Source organism: Oreochromis aureus, linkage group 15 (genome assembly GCF_013358895.1).
Source record: "Oreochromis aureus strain Israel breed Guangdong linkage group 15, ZZ_aureus, whole genome shotgun sequence".
Taxonomy (NCBI): Eukaryota; Metazoa; Chordata; class Actinopteri; order Cichliformes; family Cichlidae; genus Oreochromis; species Oreochromis aureus.
The window spans coordinates 41,130,883-41,147,647 of record NC_052956.1 but is presented as its reverse complement, the minus strand read 5'-3'; the positions used below and the strand labels follow the sequence as shown (position 1 = coordinate 41,147,647).

Here is a 16,765-nt window from a genome sequence, read left to right as displayed (position 1 = left end):
AGATTGAAACAGCATCCAGGAAACCAGACAAACCAGAAACAACAATCAGACGAGAAGACATCTTTAAAAGCTCACCTGGAAGAGATGCACCAATCAGAACAGTGCTAACAATGGGTGAGGCTGGCATTGGGAAAACAGTCTTAACACAGAAATACACCCTCGACTGGGCTGAAGACAAAGCCAACCAGGACATCCAGTTCATATTTCCATTCACTTTCAGAGAGCTAAATATGCTGAAAGAGGAAAAGTTCAGCTTGGTGGAACTTGTTCATCACTTCTTTACTGAAACCACAGAAGCAGGAATCTGCAGCTTTGAAGACTTCCAGGTTGTGTTCATCTTTGATGGTCTGGATGAGTGTCGACCTCCTCTGGACTTTAACAACACTGAGAGTGTTACTGATATTACAGAGTCGACTACAGTTCATGCGCTTCTGACAAATCTGATCAGGGGGAAACTTCTTCCATCTGCAAGACTCTGGGTAACAACACGACCTGCAGCAGCCAATCAGATTCCCCCTGACTATGTTGACATGGTGACAGAGGTCAGAGGGTTCACTGACCCGCATAAGGAGGAGTACTTCAGGAAGAGATCCAGAGATGACGCCAGCAGGATCATCTCCCACATCAAGACATCACGAAGCCTACACATCATGTGCCACATCCCAGTCTTCTGCTGGATCACTGCTACAGTTCTGGAGGATGTGCTGGAAACCAGAGAGGGAGGACAGCTGCCCAAGACCCTGACTGAGATGTACATCCACTTCCTGGTGGTTCAGGCCAAAGTGAAGAAGGTCAAGTATGATGGAGGAGCTGAGTCAGATCCACACTGGAGTCCAGAGAGCAGGAAGATGATTGAGTCTCTGGGAAAACTGGCTTTTGATCAGCTGCAGAAAGGAAACCTGATCTTCTATGAATCAGACCTGACAGAGTGTGGCATCGATATCAGAGTAGCCTCAGTGTACTCAGGAGTGTTCACACAGATCTTCAAAAAGGAGAGAGGACTGTACCAGGACAAGGTGTTCTGCTTCATCCATCTGAGTGTTCAGGAGTTTCTGGCTGCTCTTCATGTCCATCTAACTTTCATCAACTCTGGACTCAATCTGCTGGAAGAACAACGAACACTCTCCCAGTTCAATCGAAGAAATTCTTATGATAGGCTGATTTTCTTCCAGAGTGCTGTGGACAAAGCTTTGCAGAGTCCAAATGGACACCTGGATTTGTTCCTCCGCTTCCTCCTGGGTCTTTCAGTGGAGGCCAATCAGACTCTCCTACGAGGTCTGCTGCCACAGACAGAAAGTAGCTCACAGACCAATAAGGAAACAGTCCAGTACATCAAGAAGAAGCTCAGTGAGAATCTGTCTGCAGAGAAAAGCATCAATTTGCTCCACTGTCTGAATGAGCTCAAAGATCGTTCTGTAGTGAAGAAGATCCAACTATCACTGAGATCAGGAAGCCTCTCCACAGATAAACTGTCTCCTGCTCAATGGTCAGCTCTGGTCTTCATTTTACTAACATCAGAAGTAGATATGGATGTGTTTGACCTGAAGAAATATTTTCCTTCAGAGGAGGGTCTTCTGTCACTACTGCCAGTGGTCAAAGCCTCCAACAATGCTCTGTAAGTGAAAATATACCCCCACCCCCACCTCCCAAAAAAGAAAAGCAGCTTTCTTACCAGGAGAACAGAACCATAGCTCATTAACTATTTTATTATAATTCTCTCTTTAGATTAAGTGGCTGTCACCTCTCAGAGAGAAGTTGTAAAGCTCTGTCCTCAGTTCTCCTCTCCCAGTCATCTAGTCTGAGGAAGCTGGACCTGAGTAACAATGACCTGAAGGATTCAGGAGTAAAGCTTCTTCTTCCTGGAGTGGCAAGTCCACACTCCAAACTGGAAACTCTGAGGTCAGATCATATTACAGTCTTCATATGTTATAACGAAGAATATGCTACTAATACAAAATATTATCCATGACAGAATGTGATTAAATCTGACCCTATTGTTCTTATCACTCTGTTCCGTTTCAAAATTTTCTAACATGATGCTTTGAATGTTTATTTTGATCCTGTTACTGATATTCCAACCATTCCTTCTTTACAGTTTTCTTTTCTTTTAGTTTTAATGAGTCATATACACACTAATTTACTATTCCTTTATTTATTTATTTTTACAAATAATTATAGTAATATATTTTGATATAGTTTGGTAACGTGAAATTGTATGGTGACTTTGAATTTAAAAACAACATTACGATTTACCAACCCAATTTCATTAAAAAAAAAAAGGAGTCCTGTGTAAAATGTCAATAAAAAAGGAAATGTTTAAATTGGAAAATTCTACAATTTCATGAAATAACAGTAGCTCATTTTGAATTTGATGGCTGCAACGCATCTGAAGCTGGTGTAGGGCATCAAAGTAAGTGGTAGTAAATAAAAACTGACCTTCGCATATTATGGAATGTCGTGCCTCCCCTGATAAGTGATCTTTATTTTTCTCAGATAAAGTGTAGCTTGATGAAATTGCAAAAGGGAAAAAATCATATTTATATTTTTAAATTTTCTTTCTTAAGTCTCTCAGGCTGTCTGATCACAAATGAAGGCTGTGCTTCTTTGGCTTCATCACTGATCTCTAACCCCGCGCATCTGAAAGAGCTGGACCTGAGCTACAATAACATAGGAGACTCAGTAGAAAAGCTAAGGGACCTACTGAAACTTGAAACTCTAAGGTATGGAGAGGTCTACTGCAGCTTTGCTGCTCTTTATCTGATAGAAAATGAAATACCCATCTATTCAAAATTGCATGCCCTTCATCATGATTCTTAGTCTATTTTTACCTTGTACTTTAATACTTTCATACTTGTTTTTTCATTTACCTTATGTTTTTATTTTTTTTTTTGTACTATTGTAAGGTGACCTTGAGGGTTTTTAAAGGTGCCTATTATTATTATTATTGTTATCATTATTAATATTATTAAACATCACATCATCAACCTTTAAGTTTCATTATTTCATAGAATAGTAAAAACATTAATTTAAAAAAAACAGAAAAAATGAAATAATCATCATGATTCTTCCATATTTTCATTTAGTTAATGCCTAATCTCTACCACAAAATTTGCAATTGGAGATAAATTATCTAAATTTCAGGAGCAGGTCCATGCCTCCAAACATGCCCCTTCTGGCTCTTATCTATATATCACCCCCCAGTTCTACAAGCTATTCCTTCTTGTTTTCGTGTGAACACCTTTCAAGGCCTTTTACACAGCTTATCTCACATGAGTAACATAATTTTACTCACCCTTCTATTCACTTACAATCACCCTCTCCGTCAGCACATCAGATGAAGAACAGACTAAGAACTACTCAGGTTTGCTTCATCACTTTCCCCCCAGGCAATCCAAGAAAGTCAAACACACTGAACGTCATGGTGATTCTTCAGAGAGACCGAATGCCGCCAACCGTCCGGGGAAACTTTGTATGAGTTCTCTTGCCACCGAAAAATCTGGTCTGCTACTCTGATCCATTCACTCATGTTCTCTCCGCTGAATCCAGTTATGAAGTAATTCTGGCCACTCACCAGAAATTCAACAAGATATAGATTCAGACTCAACTGTAGCCCGGTTTCAACTGCTTCTGAAATTTGCACATCTTAATGTCAGTCCAAAGTCTTCTTCTGTGCAGAAGCAAATTGCAGCTTCAACAGCAAAAGCTACTGCGTACCTTGTAGCTCCACGCACCCATCAGCACCAGGTAGCAGGGGCAAGCTCAGTTCTGTGTACCTGCCTCTTAACATTATTCAATGCGAAGCTGGAAATCAGTCACTAGTTCCATGCTTTACTGCTCCTCTATTGCCATTTATTTATGTTTTTGGGGTTTGTTTTTTTTTGCCTGTCCCATTTGGTTCTTTAGCTGTCAGAATTGCTGTCCGAAGGCCAACAAAGGTAACCAACAGATGTACTTTACCAAGTGGATCATCACAGCCTTGCTGTATGGGTCCATTTGATCAACCTTTGTTGTTATTATTTATTTTATTTTATTTTCAGTTGTACAGATGGGACAGACATGGCTGTGTGACAGGAAAGGAAGAAAGGAAGATGAAGGAAAGGAAAAATGAAGGGGAAGAGGGACAGTGAGAAATGGCACTTAAAAAGAAAAAAACCTCCCGGGTCACCTGTTGAGAGAAAGAAAAAGGAAAAAAGAGAAAACAAGCAAAAAAGAGAGCAATATAATAAACACAATACCATTGCAATAATCTAGCTAAGTGTAAATAACAGTAAATACCAAATATTGCTAAAAACATGTAATTATAATAAGATTCCACACTGCTCATAGACCCTGGGTCCCTCAGACCCAGGTCCCTGACACTTGTTATTATCATTACAATAATGAGTAAAACAGTGTAGCCATTCTTTAACTTTATTCATTGCTGTAAAAACAAATCCAAAAACTCCTTCAAAGAAACAACTCCAGGATCAGTCCAAATCATCAGCAGTTTGATCCACGTATGGATTGAAGTGTATTTGTGAAAATGTTGCACTGTTCGTTTATAGTGTCTAACAGTATGTGTATGGGAACCATATAAAGCCCATGTGTGCATGCTGAAAGAGACTGTGCTGGTCTGAGCCCCCTCTTCCTTTCAGGGTGGAGCCTGCTGGAGTCCGATGGTTGAGACCAGGTCTGAGGAAGTGTAAGTGTGTTTTTAATGTGATTCATGAAAACAAAGCAGCACACATTCAACCATCTTCAAACTGTCACATCACTCATTCACATCTTAGATATCAGGAGGCATCAATAAAGTGTCAATCAATGAACAGATGATGGATCAATAACTGCAGCTGAATTGTGTTTGTTCTCTCCATCAGATTCCTGTCAACTCACAATTGACACAAACACAGTACACACAAACCTCAAACTGTCTGAGAACTACAGGAAGGTGACACGTGTGAAGGAGGTTCAGTCATATCCTGATCATCCAGACAGATTTGATTATCATCCTCAGCTGCTGTGTAGAAATGGTCTTACTGGTCGCTGTTACTGGGAGGTCGAGTGGAGAGGAGATGTTTTTATATCATTGAGTTACAGAAGAATCCAAAGAAAAGGAGGCAGTGATAACTGTGTGTTTGGTTGGAATGATCAGTCTTGGAGTCTGTACTGCACTGACAATGGTCCTTGTTCTGTCTGGCACAGTAACAGACTAACATCCATCTCCTCCTCCTCCTCTGTCTCTAACAAAGTAGCAGTGTATGTGGACTGTGCTGCTGGCATTCTGTCCTTCTACAGAGTCTCCTCTGACACTCTGATCCACCTCCACACCTTCAACACCACATTCACTGAAACTCTTTATCCTGGATTCATAGCCTGGCCTGGTTCCTCACTGTTTCTGTGCTCAGTTGAGTGTAAACAGTGTCCTCCTGTTAGAGAAAAACTCTGACTGTTGAACAGATAGTTCAGTCTATACAGCCTTAGGCCTAATTAGTGGACTTGGCTGTAAAATTGTGTGAACACCAATTGCCTTAACCCATTTCGGTTTTCATGCAGGCTGAAACTAAAATTTTCTAAATATAACAAATAAAACAACAACAAAACTTCCCTTCAGCAGACTGACACTATGTCCTGGGTGAACAAGGTCTGCTGGGATGGATTAGGGGAGTTAAAGTTGCATAAAGTGTGAAAATGCTGACAATCTGGTTGTATATTCATTCTTTACATTCTGTCTTTGCTCTGATGTAGGTAATGAATGCTTTGAGTAAAATCATGTTTATTTTGAGCATTTTAGGTCGACAGTTATCTGCCTTGTATATACCTTTTTTATGTGAGTTCTTAGCAGCTTGAATCTCTGCATTGGAGATGGTGATAGCAAAGTTATTATAACTGTCAGACACAATAACCAATTTTATGGGAAATACAGCAGGTTAAGAAGTACCAGATTACCATTTTAAATTAGTTAGTTCTCATCTCAGCTATGGACGTTATGTGACTGTGGCTGTATGCACTGGAAGACCCCAGGGTTGAGATGCTTCTGCAGGTAAGATCTAGGGTTTGGTCCATCCCACAATATGACAGAGGTTTGTCTACCTTGGAAATCTGACAATATCATTTCTACTTCTCTACAGCAGTTATTTCTAAACTATCTTCAGACTTGTGCTGTTGAAGGGATGGAGACCTTATCAGTGCATCTTGGCTTTACTATGAATAAAGATGGAGAAAAGCAGATTAAATTAATTTAACACACTGTGTTCCGCTCTTAATTTTATTGCAATATAGGTGCTCTATGTAGTGGACTAATTTTATTTTGAAATGTGTTTTATTTTTTAACCTTTCCTTGCTCCAGTCTGCTGTCCCAAAAAGTTTTAAGAGGACCACCATCATCCCTGTTCCAAAGAAAACTAATGTGAGCTACCTAAATGACTATCACCGTGTAGCACTCACCTCCATTGCCATTTTAAATATCAACACTTTACCGAGTTCTTTTGATTCCTCAGAGGCATCCGATGGAAGACAAAACACTGCTCAGTAGACCATTTAACACTTTATTACTTCTAGAAGGGAGATGTGTCCTGCATGACACGCTGCCTAACAGTATTATTACAGAAGCTCTCTCATTCTAGTCTAAACAACAGTGTTTCAGTAACTTTCCACTAGAGTTGGTCCCCTCTTATCTACATTTTCCCAGGCAAGTTTGAGCGAGAGTCTGCAGCTTTCTACTCTCCAAGGACACATGGTCTCATGCCTTTATTTTTCAGGGCTGTGTCCATTTCATACTACACTATATAACTTTATAACACTTATTAATAAAAAGCATAGCATTATTGAGGCACTGCAAATTATTTAATCCCAACACCATGAAGTGCTTTGAGCACATAGTTCAATTCAATTCAATTCAATTTTATTTATATAGCGCCAAATCACAACAAAAGTCGCCTCAAGGCAGGGAGTAAGCTCACATCACATCCTTACTCCCTGCTTCACTTGATCTACTTCAGTTTGCCTACAGGCCCAACAGATCTACAGATGATGCAATAGCAGTTGAACTTCACACTGCCCTCTCTCACCTGGACCAGAAAAACACATATGTGCAGATGCTGTTCATAGACTATAGCTCTGCCTTCAACTCTATCATACCATCCAGACTCGTCATGAAACTCTGTGACCTGAACATCAGCTCCTCCCTGTGCAGCTGGATCCTGGACTTCCTGACAGACAGACCTCAGGTGGTTCGGATCGGCAGCAACACCTCATCCACACTCACACTCAGCACAGATGCCCCCCAGGGATGTGTGCTCAGCCCCCTACTGTACACCCTGTTCACCCACGACTGTACAGGAACACACAGCTACAACACCATCATCAAATTTGCAGACGACACCACTATCATCGGCTGCATTTCTGGTGGAGATTAGACAACATACAGGGCAGAGGTGAGAGCCCTGACATCATGGTAACGTGACAGCAACCTACTGCTTAACGTCAGCGAAACCAAGGAGTTCATCGGGGATTACAGGAGACTGCAGAGAGGAGGCCACACCCCCATCCACATCGTAGGAGCAGAGGTGGAGAGGGTCAGCTGCTTCAGATTTCTGGGCATCAACATCAGCGAGGATCTGAGCTGGTCACACCATGTTGGTGTGGCCAGCCATTAAAAGTATTGTGACTGACTGCATGACCACCTGGTATGGCAGCTGTAATGCTCTGGACCACAAAGCTCTGCAGAGGGTGGTGAGATCAGCACAGCGCATCACCAGGACTGAACTGCCAGCCATGCAGGATCTCTACAGACAACGCTGCATGAGGAAGACGCAGCGGATCCTCTCTGATCCCAGCCACCCCAGCCACAGATTTTTCACACTCCTGCCGTCTGACAGGTGGTTCTGGAGCATTCAGACCCGCGCTAGCAGACACAGAGACAGTTTCTACCCACAAGCCATCAGGCTTTTGAACTGCTGACGTTCCATACACACCACTACACACTCACTACAATTACAGGACTCTGCACACCGTCACTTCAACAAATGCTACTTGAATGCTCATTGCACAACTTTGTACAACCTACAAATACTCTTGCACAAACATTAAATACCAACTTGTCTTAAATGTAAATGCCAACTAAATTCTCTAATATTTAATATTTTTTCCTCTGCTTTTCATTGTTAGTATTATTATTATTATTATTATTACTACCACTGCTAATTTCTGTTATTTTCTTCTCAATATAACTGCACACTCTCTATATGCTCATGTAAAGCTGATGAGCACGAGACAAAGAATTTTATTATGGATAACTGTGGTTACACTGTTTATCTGTACATGACAATAAAACTTGAAAACTTGAAACTTGAAACCTTGAAAATCAGTTTCAAGAAGTAATAGGAGGTCAGCCATTTTGTTTAGTTCCTAGTGAGTCACATGTGGTGAAGTTTATCCACAGACATGTGCCTTTTGTTTGTGCCATCGACACCACCGTCTTTAAGTTTTCATTTGTATTGAATTGTAGGATGATATTTTATGTATATTTTGTGGAAAAATCCACTGAATATACCTTGGTAGTTGTTTGCTAACACTATTGGGTGTGTACTGGAATCCATTTTTGTAGTGCTAATGATGCTACGTTAATTGTAGCTATGTCACTTTCCTCCATGAGGAAATACGTACCAATTAATCCTGACTTGGATGCTACATCCTGACTTGGACGCTATATCCTAGTTGGAAATGTCTCCCAGTTATGGTACAGAGTACACATGAACGTGTAAGTGACTATATCAGAGACCAAAGTATGCAGCTTAACCAACGCAATGAACCAGTCTATCTCTCAATATCAGAGCATCCCATCGCAAAGAGCCCTCCACCATTGGCTAACTACATCATTAAAGATAAGTATATCATGAAAGACTCCTGGCCCACACCCTTCCAGCCACAATCAAGTTCTGAGGTAACACATGCATACTAGACTGCTCATACCTCTACCCCATCAGCTCAGCCAGACATAAATGGTCACCTCCAAGTTAACAGTGAGGGACTCCTGCAAGAATCAAAGAGCAATATGCCCTACCCTAAACCAGAGCTAACTTTTCCTCAGTAACCCAAACACTTCTCATACACACCCTTCAGAGTCTTCAGTGATGATGGACACGGCGAAGTACCTGGCATGAAAAGAGCTTGTGAGTACCGGCTTGACCAACTTTGACGTTCATCCAGAGTCATACAGAGCATGGCAATCTGCCTTCTCCAATACCATTAAGGGTTTGGACCTTATTGCAAGTGAACAGTTGGATTTATTCTCAAAATGCCTTGGGAAGGAATCTTCTGCATACGTCAAGCGCCTAAGAGCAGTTCATACTGGCAACCCAAATACTGTGCTCAAAATGGTCTGGGACAGGCTCGATGGATGCTACGGTGTTCCCAATGTCATCAAAAGCGTTCTCTTTAGGAAACTGGACAGCTTTCCTAAAATAACAAATAAGGACAATTACAAGTTAAGGGATCTTAGAGATCTATTGATGGAGCTACTTTCAGCAAAGGATGATGGCTACTTGCCCGGGTTAGCATACCTGGATACTGCCGGTGGCATCAAACCCATAGTGGAAAAACTGCCATACTACCTGCAAGAAAAATGAATCACTCACGGGTCAAAATATAAAGAGGACTATAAGGTTGGTTATTCCCCCTTTTCATTTTTTACCTCCTTCATCTGCTACCAAGCTAAAACAAGAAACAACCCCTGCTTTGCTCTTTCTGGAAGCAGTCCTGTCACAGAAAAGCTTATCTCATGTCACACAAATTTAAGAACCCCAGTCTCAGTGCATACGACCAAAGTCGTTTTTGATACCCCACAAAGCGATCCAGATGATAGACAGGATACTGTTCCTGGTTTTTGGTCAAATGTTTGTCTGAAAGAAAAAAGAAACACGGCAGAGAAACCATAGCAACAACCGATTAAGCAGCTCTCTAATATTTGAAACACATCATTATCCACTAAATAAGTCACTATTATTCAGACTCTTAATTCACAGTTTTTATGGCAGTCCATGGAAAGAGAATGAGCAGCATCATATGTTCAAACTAAAAGAATGACATCATCAGTGCAAAACACCAAAGAGAGAAAAATGAAATCAGGGCGAGAGACAGAAAAGATTGTTAAACGTACAAAACGTAACAGTAGTATCGTCTGAACAGGCTAGTCCTGATCTGCTCATTAAAATCAGCGTTATCTCCCTCCTTCATCTGATCACAGGTGAAACAAAGCTGCTTTTTATCATGATGATTGATGTGGTGAAGTTTCCTGTTTTCACTCTTGCAACAAACTTTTTTTTTTTACTAGACAAACTAGAAATACTAGAAACTGCCAGCAGCACAGTTTCAGCTGGCAGCACTCCTGACATTTATGAACGACCAAAGGTTACAACAATGTGTTATTTAGCAGGTCTGTGAAAGAACTGATACACATCAGAGAGTTGGGGAATGGCTGCAATCACATCATTGTAAGATGGCGAAAGATGTACCCTTAGGCCCCCTCCTCGATTCAGAGATGGTCTTTCCCTTTTCAAGTTCGCCATCTTACAATGCTGTGATTGCAGCCATTCCCCAACTCTCTGTGAATGGTACTCATGGCCATTGATCAGTGGTCTTTGATTAGTGGTCTTTGATCAGTGGTTGTTGATCAATGGTCCTGAGAATTTGCATAATTATGATGAAGGAACTGACCTCCCAGCCCATTGTTCCTTCAGTGGTGCTAGTTTCAGTCATTGTGCAAATGTACTGTTTATAAGATTGGGGAAACCTGCAGTCAGCTGAGACCGAAGAAGTCACTTGGATGAGTGATGAAACGTTTCAAGTTTGTTTAAATGTTTTGTGTTTTGTTTTTCCCCCTTGTGTGTCATTTGGTTTAGCTAAGCCAGTATTTATGTTCCCTCATGTGTCATTTCAGACGGTAAGTTTGTCTTGTGTTTATTTGAAGTTTTGGTAGTTGTTATTTTAAGTATAGTTTATTGGGGTGGCTTCTTTTATTGGTCTGCATGTTTATATTTTTGGCTTTGTTAATTATCTTTCATATTTTGGGTCAATAAAACACCATTTTTGAATTAAACACTCGTGTCCTCTATGCCTTACTGCTCAGTCCCTGACAGTCTGCCACACCTGAATCAGCAGCTGTCAGCAGATGAATGTGTAGTGAAACTGAACACAGGCACATGAATAAGAAATTCAGGCTTACTACACTGAAACCCTGCTGGATGGACAGTCAAATGTATATGCATGTAGGATGTGGGCAAGTGGGCCTTATATTTTTCACACCTTCACAGTGGGGCCATTGTATGTAAGTTAGAGACATCCAGGCGCTGTGTGTAAGGGAGGGTAATTCTCCTTTTGGTGGTGAGGAGTTCGAGGATGAACTTAACTGGGAGGTATAGAGCTATGTGATGTGGTGTGGAATGTTTTTGTCTCTGAGTTTGGTCACATCATAAATGAGACATGAACGGACAATGCCCATCTTTAGAGACCATTTTGGTGTGTGACCTGAGTGCTCTTTCCACTGCAGTGTGTATAATAAACTCCAGTTCAAAAAAAGACACTCACGACTTCCAGTTTAGGTGAGCATGGAGTAGTTCGCATTGAGCCCAGGTCTTGCAGAGTCTAGTTATTATCTAGTATTTCCAGGCACATTTTGACGGGGTTTTTTTTCTTTTTTTATATATTAACAGCTGTATATAGTTCCAAGACAAGATTGTTTTTCCTTTTGGCATTTATAATGTCGCGAAAAGTTAGTAAAAACGCAAACACCTCTCAGCCAAACTTGCGGCCCGCTGCTAATACTGCAGCCCCGCCTCGTGGTAAAACCTCGCCACTGCCTGGGCTGTCTGACATGCCGCTCGTCGATATGGAGAAGTTCACAAAGGCTGAACTCCTCTCTGAACTTCATGAAGGACTTCAGGTCAATCCTTAGGGAATAGTGGTATTAGATTTTTAACTTGGAATGTAAAAGGTATGCTTAGCCTGCTTCCCCCATGACCCAGCCCTGGATAAAGCAGAAGAAGATGGATGGATGGATGGATGTAAAAGGTATGAATAGCCCAATTAAGCGATCTAAAATATTCTCAAATCTTAAACGTCTAAAAAGTGATGTAATGTTTTTGCCAGAGACCCATTTGCGGAATAGGGATCATCTTAGGCACACGTTTCCATGGGTGGGACATGCATTTCATTCAATGTTTAATTCAAAAGCCGGGGGGTGGCTATCTTAATAAACAAAAGGGTGCAGTTTACGGCCTCTGAGATTAAAGCTGACAAAAATGGGAGATATTTGATTGTTGTAGGCACCATGTACAATGTACCTGTCCTCTTAGTCAGTGTGTATGTGCCAAATTTTGATAATCCAGGGTTTACAGATGCACTTTTAAGTAGTCTCCCTTGTCTTGATACTCATCTTTTGATATTGGGTGGTGACTTAAACTGTGCTATTGATCCCACTTTAGATCGCTTGAATCCTCGGACCCTGATCCAATCTCCATGTCTAAGTCTATTTCAGAGTTTATGTTTCAGAATGGTTTTGTAGATCCCTGGAGGTTTTCTAACCCTACTACCAGAGCATTTGCTTTCTTTTCTCAGGTATATCAGTCTTTTTTAGGTATTGATTATTTTTTTGTGGATAGTTCCCTTATTCCAAAAGTACTATCATCTACATATCATTCAATTGTCGTTTTCGATCACTTAGCACTGATACCAAGCTCATAGCCCAGTCCACTTTCTCCCCACCTTGGATATTTAACTCTTTGCTGCTTTCGGATGAGAGATTTGTTACCTTTATTAAACCCGCAATTGACGAATATATATAGTGTTTAATGACAGCGATACTGTCACAAGGTCATTGCTTTGGGAAACTCTTAAAGCGTATGGCAAAAATGGTAAATGGCCTGTATTTGTATAGCGCTTTACTAGTCCCTAAAGACCCCAAAGCACTTTACACTACATACAGTCATCCACCCATTCACACACTGGTGATAGCAAGCTACATTGTAGCCACAGCTGCCCTGGGGCGCACTGACAGAGGTGAGGCTGCCGGACACTGGCGCCACCGGGCCCTCTGAACACCACCAGTAGGCAATGGGTGAAGTGTCTTGCCCAAGGACACAACGACCAAGACTGTCGGAGCCGGGGCTCGAACCGGCAACCTTCCGATTACAAGACAAACTGCCAACTCTTGAGCCATGATTGTGCATGGGCAAATAATTTATTTCTCTGCTCATTCCACTACAGACCGCAAAGCCAATCTTTAAAATCTCTCTACACAAATTGTGTGTTAGATAGACAAGATGTAGCCAGTTGCACCCCTGATTTGCATAAAAGACAACTTGACTTGCAGACCAAATTTGATCTGCTTTCTACGGCAGATGCTAAGCGCCTTTAACTTCCTGCATGTGCGACTTATTATGAACATGGTGATAAGCCGAGAAGGCTTTTGGCCCATCAAGTAAAACATCAGGCTTCTTCACGATTAATTTCTCAAATTAAGGATTCAGCAGGCAACTTGGTCTCTGATTCAAAGGAAGTGAATGAGGTGTTTAAGAAGGATTATTCCTCTCTATATGAATCAGAATCCACTGCTGATGCCTCTGAGGTCGATTCTTTTTTGAATGATCTTACAATCCCCACTGTTGATCCTGTTGTAGCTGAACAATTAGATGCCCCTCTTAGGATGGATGAAATTGTGCATGCAATCAAGACCATGTGCAATAGTAAGGCAATAGGATCTGATCGGTTTTCAGTTGAATTTTTTAAAGCATTTATAGACAAGTTAGCCCCACTACTTCTTTTAATGTATAATGAATCTTTTGAACATGGTCTATTGCCCCCTACATTGTCTCAAGCAGTAATTACTGTTCTCCTAAAGAAGGGTAAGGATCCTACGTCTTGCACCTTGTATAGGCCTATTTCACTGCTGAATGTGGATGTTAAAGTCTTGGCTAAAATTTTAGCAATTCACTGTGAAAAAATTCTTCCTACTATTATTTTGGATGAACAGAATGGTTTTATTAAAGGCCGCCAGCTGTTCTTTCATGTTTGCACTCTTTTGAATGTAATTCTTCCCCAACACTTGACCACTTGACACTTGAAGTAGTTAATTCACTGGACGCTGAGAAAGCTTTCGGTCACTTGGAGTGGAGCTTTCTCTTTGCGGTCTTAAAAAAATTTGGTTTCAAGGACTGATTTATTTCATGGATTTGATTGTTGTACAAGTCACCCCATGCCAGTGTCTACACAAATGGTGTTTCCTCTGGCTACTTCGCATTGTTGTGCAGCATGAGGCAGGGCTGCCCCCTGTCCCCCCTACTTTTTGCTGTTGTAATTAAACCCCTATCTATAGCTTTGAAGTCCTACTACCTCATATTCATGGTATTTCCCGGTCAGGTCTTGACTTAAAATTGTCTTTATATGCAGATGACCTGCTTCTATATGTTTCTGATCCCTTATCTAGTATACCATCGATTGTATCTCTCTTAAAAATGTTCGGCTCTCTGTCAGGTTATAAAATACATTTTCTTAAGAGTGAATGTTTCCCCGTAAATTCCTTAAGTCTTACACATAAAGAATCTGATATTCCTTTTAGACTAAGGCTTTAAATATTTGGAAGTTAACGTGACTCGAACTTTGTCTTCTTTATATTCTTCCAATTTCTCCCTTTTGATCACTCAAATTCAATCAGATTTCCAGAGATGGAATTTGTTACCTTTGTCCCTAAATGGTCGGATTAACGCAGTAAAGATGAACATTTTGCCTCGATTGTTATTTTTGTTTCAGACTATTCCTGTATTTTTGCCTAAAGCTTTCAAAAAGTTAGATCAGCTAGTTATATCATTTTTGTGGGGAGGGAAACATCCCAGGGTGAGGAAATCACTATTACAGAGACTGATATTTGATGGTGGTCTTTCCTTGCCTAACTTTTTATTTTACTATTGGTCCTCTCATATTCACAACTTGACATACTGGCTCGAATCTCAAGAACTGCTGTTGTGTAAACTGGAGCGCCTGTCATGCACTTTCTCCTCCTTGGAAGTTTTAGTGTTCTCTCCACTACCACTCAACCCTTCTCGTTTCAGAAAAAAAAAAAAAAAAACCTGGTACAGTCAGGCCCTAAGATTTGGTCACAATTCAGGAGTCATTTTAAATACATCTCTGTATCAGTACACATGCCTATCACACAGAACCATCTATTTACTCCTGACTCCCATTGAGTGAGAGACAGCTCCTCAATTTCCTTTTGCTGTTCAGCTCTCACACAGTGGCTCAGCTATGCTCCAATCCCTCCATATTGTGGCAAATCACATGCGAGGATATAGGATAATATCATTATGTGAAAAACAGAGAGGGTGAAAGACACGACAGTCAAGTGGAGCGTGCGTCTGTCCTCTCAGTAAGCGAGTGAGACAGTAGACAGCAGTGAGGAGGGCTGTGTGAGTGCATCACAAAAACACATAAATATGCCTGACACCTGTAAACGAAGCAGCATCTGGCTGCAGTTTAAAGACTTTTTTGTCTCGGTCTCAGTCTTGGTCTCATCTCGACTTTGTCTTGGTCTTGACTCGGTCTGTCTTGGTCTTGGTCTTAGTCTTGTCTTGGTCTCGATACCCTCTGGTCTTAGTATTGTCTTGGTCTTGGTTTAGGCGGTCTTGACTACAAGTCTACTGGCTACCCATCTATTTCGTTATTTTCAGGCACAGCATTGCACTTCTCCTCTCTTCCCCTCCTACCCTCTTCTTCCAAATGTCCAACCGTGGGAGGAGTTGTTGTCCCTTACAATGAAAAACAAATTTAGATGTCCATTCAGTGGTTAAAATTAGGAGGGCTTGGGAGCGGGAGTAAGGAGTAATCTTTTTAGATCAACAATGGGAGAAAACAGTATCCATTGTCTGTTATAGTATGTCCTGTGCTAGGTTACAACTTATCCAATTCAAGGTATTGTAAAGGGGTTACAATTTGAAGTCTCATCTGTCTGAGATTTACCCAGAAGTGGTGGATCAGTGTGAGAGATGTCATGCCACCCCATGTGACCTGTGTCACATGTTTTTTCTGTGCCCAAGACTCCATGGCTTCTGGAATGAGTATTCAGTTATTCTTTCCAAGGCTTTTGGGACCCAGGTCTCCATGGACCCTTTTTTACCTATTTTCTGGCTTCTAGTTAATTTTGGTCTAACTAACCCTAAACACTTCAAAGTATTAGCCTTTTCAATTAAATTTTATTTATATAGCGCCAAATCACAACAAAAGTCGCCTCAAGGTGCTTCATAGGTACAGAGAAAAACCCAACAATCATATGACCCCCTATGAGCAAGCACTTTGGCGACAGTGGGAAGGAAAACTCCCTTTAACAGGAAGAAACCTCCGCAGAACCAGGCTCAGGGAGGGCGGGGCCATCTGCTGCGACCGGTTGGGGTGAGAGAAGGAAGACAGGATAAAGACATGCTGTGGAAGAGAGACAGAGATTAATAACAGATATGATTCGATGCAGAGAGGTCTATTAACACATACTGAGTGAGAAAGGTGACTGGAAAGGAAAAACTCAATGCATCGTGGGAATCTCCGGCAGCCTACGTCTATTGCAGCATAACTAAGGGAGGATTCAGGGTCACCTGGTCCAGCCCTAACTATATGCTTTAGCAAAAAGGAAAGTTTAAGCCTAATCTTGAAAGTAGAGATAGTGTCTGTCTCCCGAATCCAAACTGGAAGCTGGTTCCACACAAGAGGGGCCTGAAAACTGAAGGCTCTGCCTCCCATTCTACTTTTA

General features: G+C 41.3%; 2 protein-coding genes across 2 annotated transcripts; both read left to right on the top strand.

Moving 5' to 3' along the window:
* Positions 1-110: 110 nt before the first annotated feature.
* LOC120433027 (protein NLRC3-like) lies at positions 111-620 on the top strand (the record flags this gene model as incomplete). The annotated part of the gene is made up of 1 exon (XM_039598469.1): positions 111-620. A coding segment is annotated over exon 1 (510 nt), but the record flags the coding sequence as incomplete, so codon positions are not given.
* A 373-nt stretch (positions 621-993) lies between these two features.
* On the top strand, positions 994-6,228 carry LOC120433045 (neoverrucotoxin subunit beta-like). Its single transcript, XM_039598505.1, has 5 exons — positions 994-1,615; positions 1,726-1,899; positions 2,565-2,720; positions 4,635-4,681; positions 4,857-6,228. Exons 1-5 carry the CDS (start codon positions 1,527-1,529, stop codon positions 5,423-5,425), a joined length of 1,035 nt encoding a protein of 344 aa, XP_039454439.1. The 5' UTR covers positions 994-1,526; the 3' UTR covers positions 5,426-6,228.
* The last annotated feature ends 10,537 nt before the right edge of the window (positions 6,229-16,765 follow it).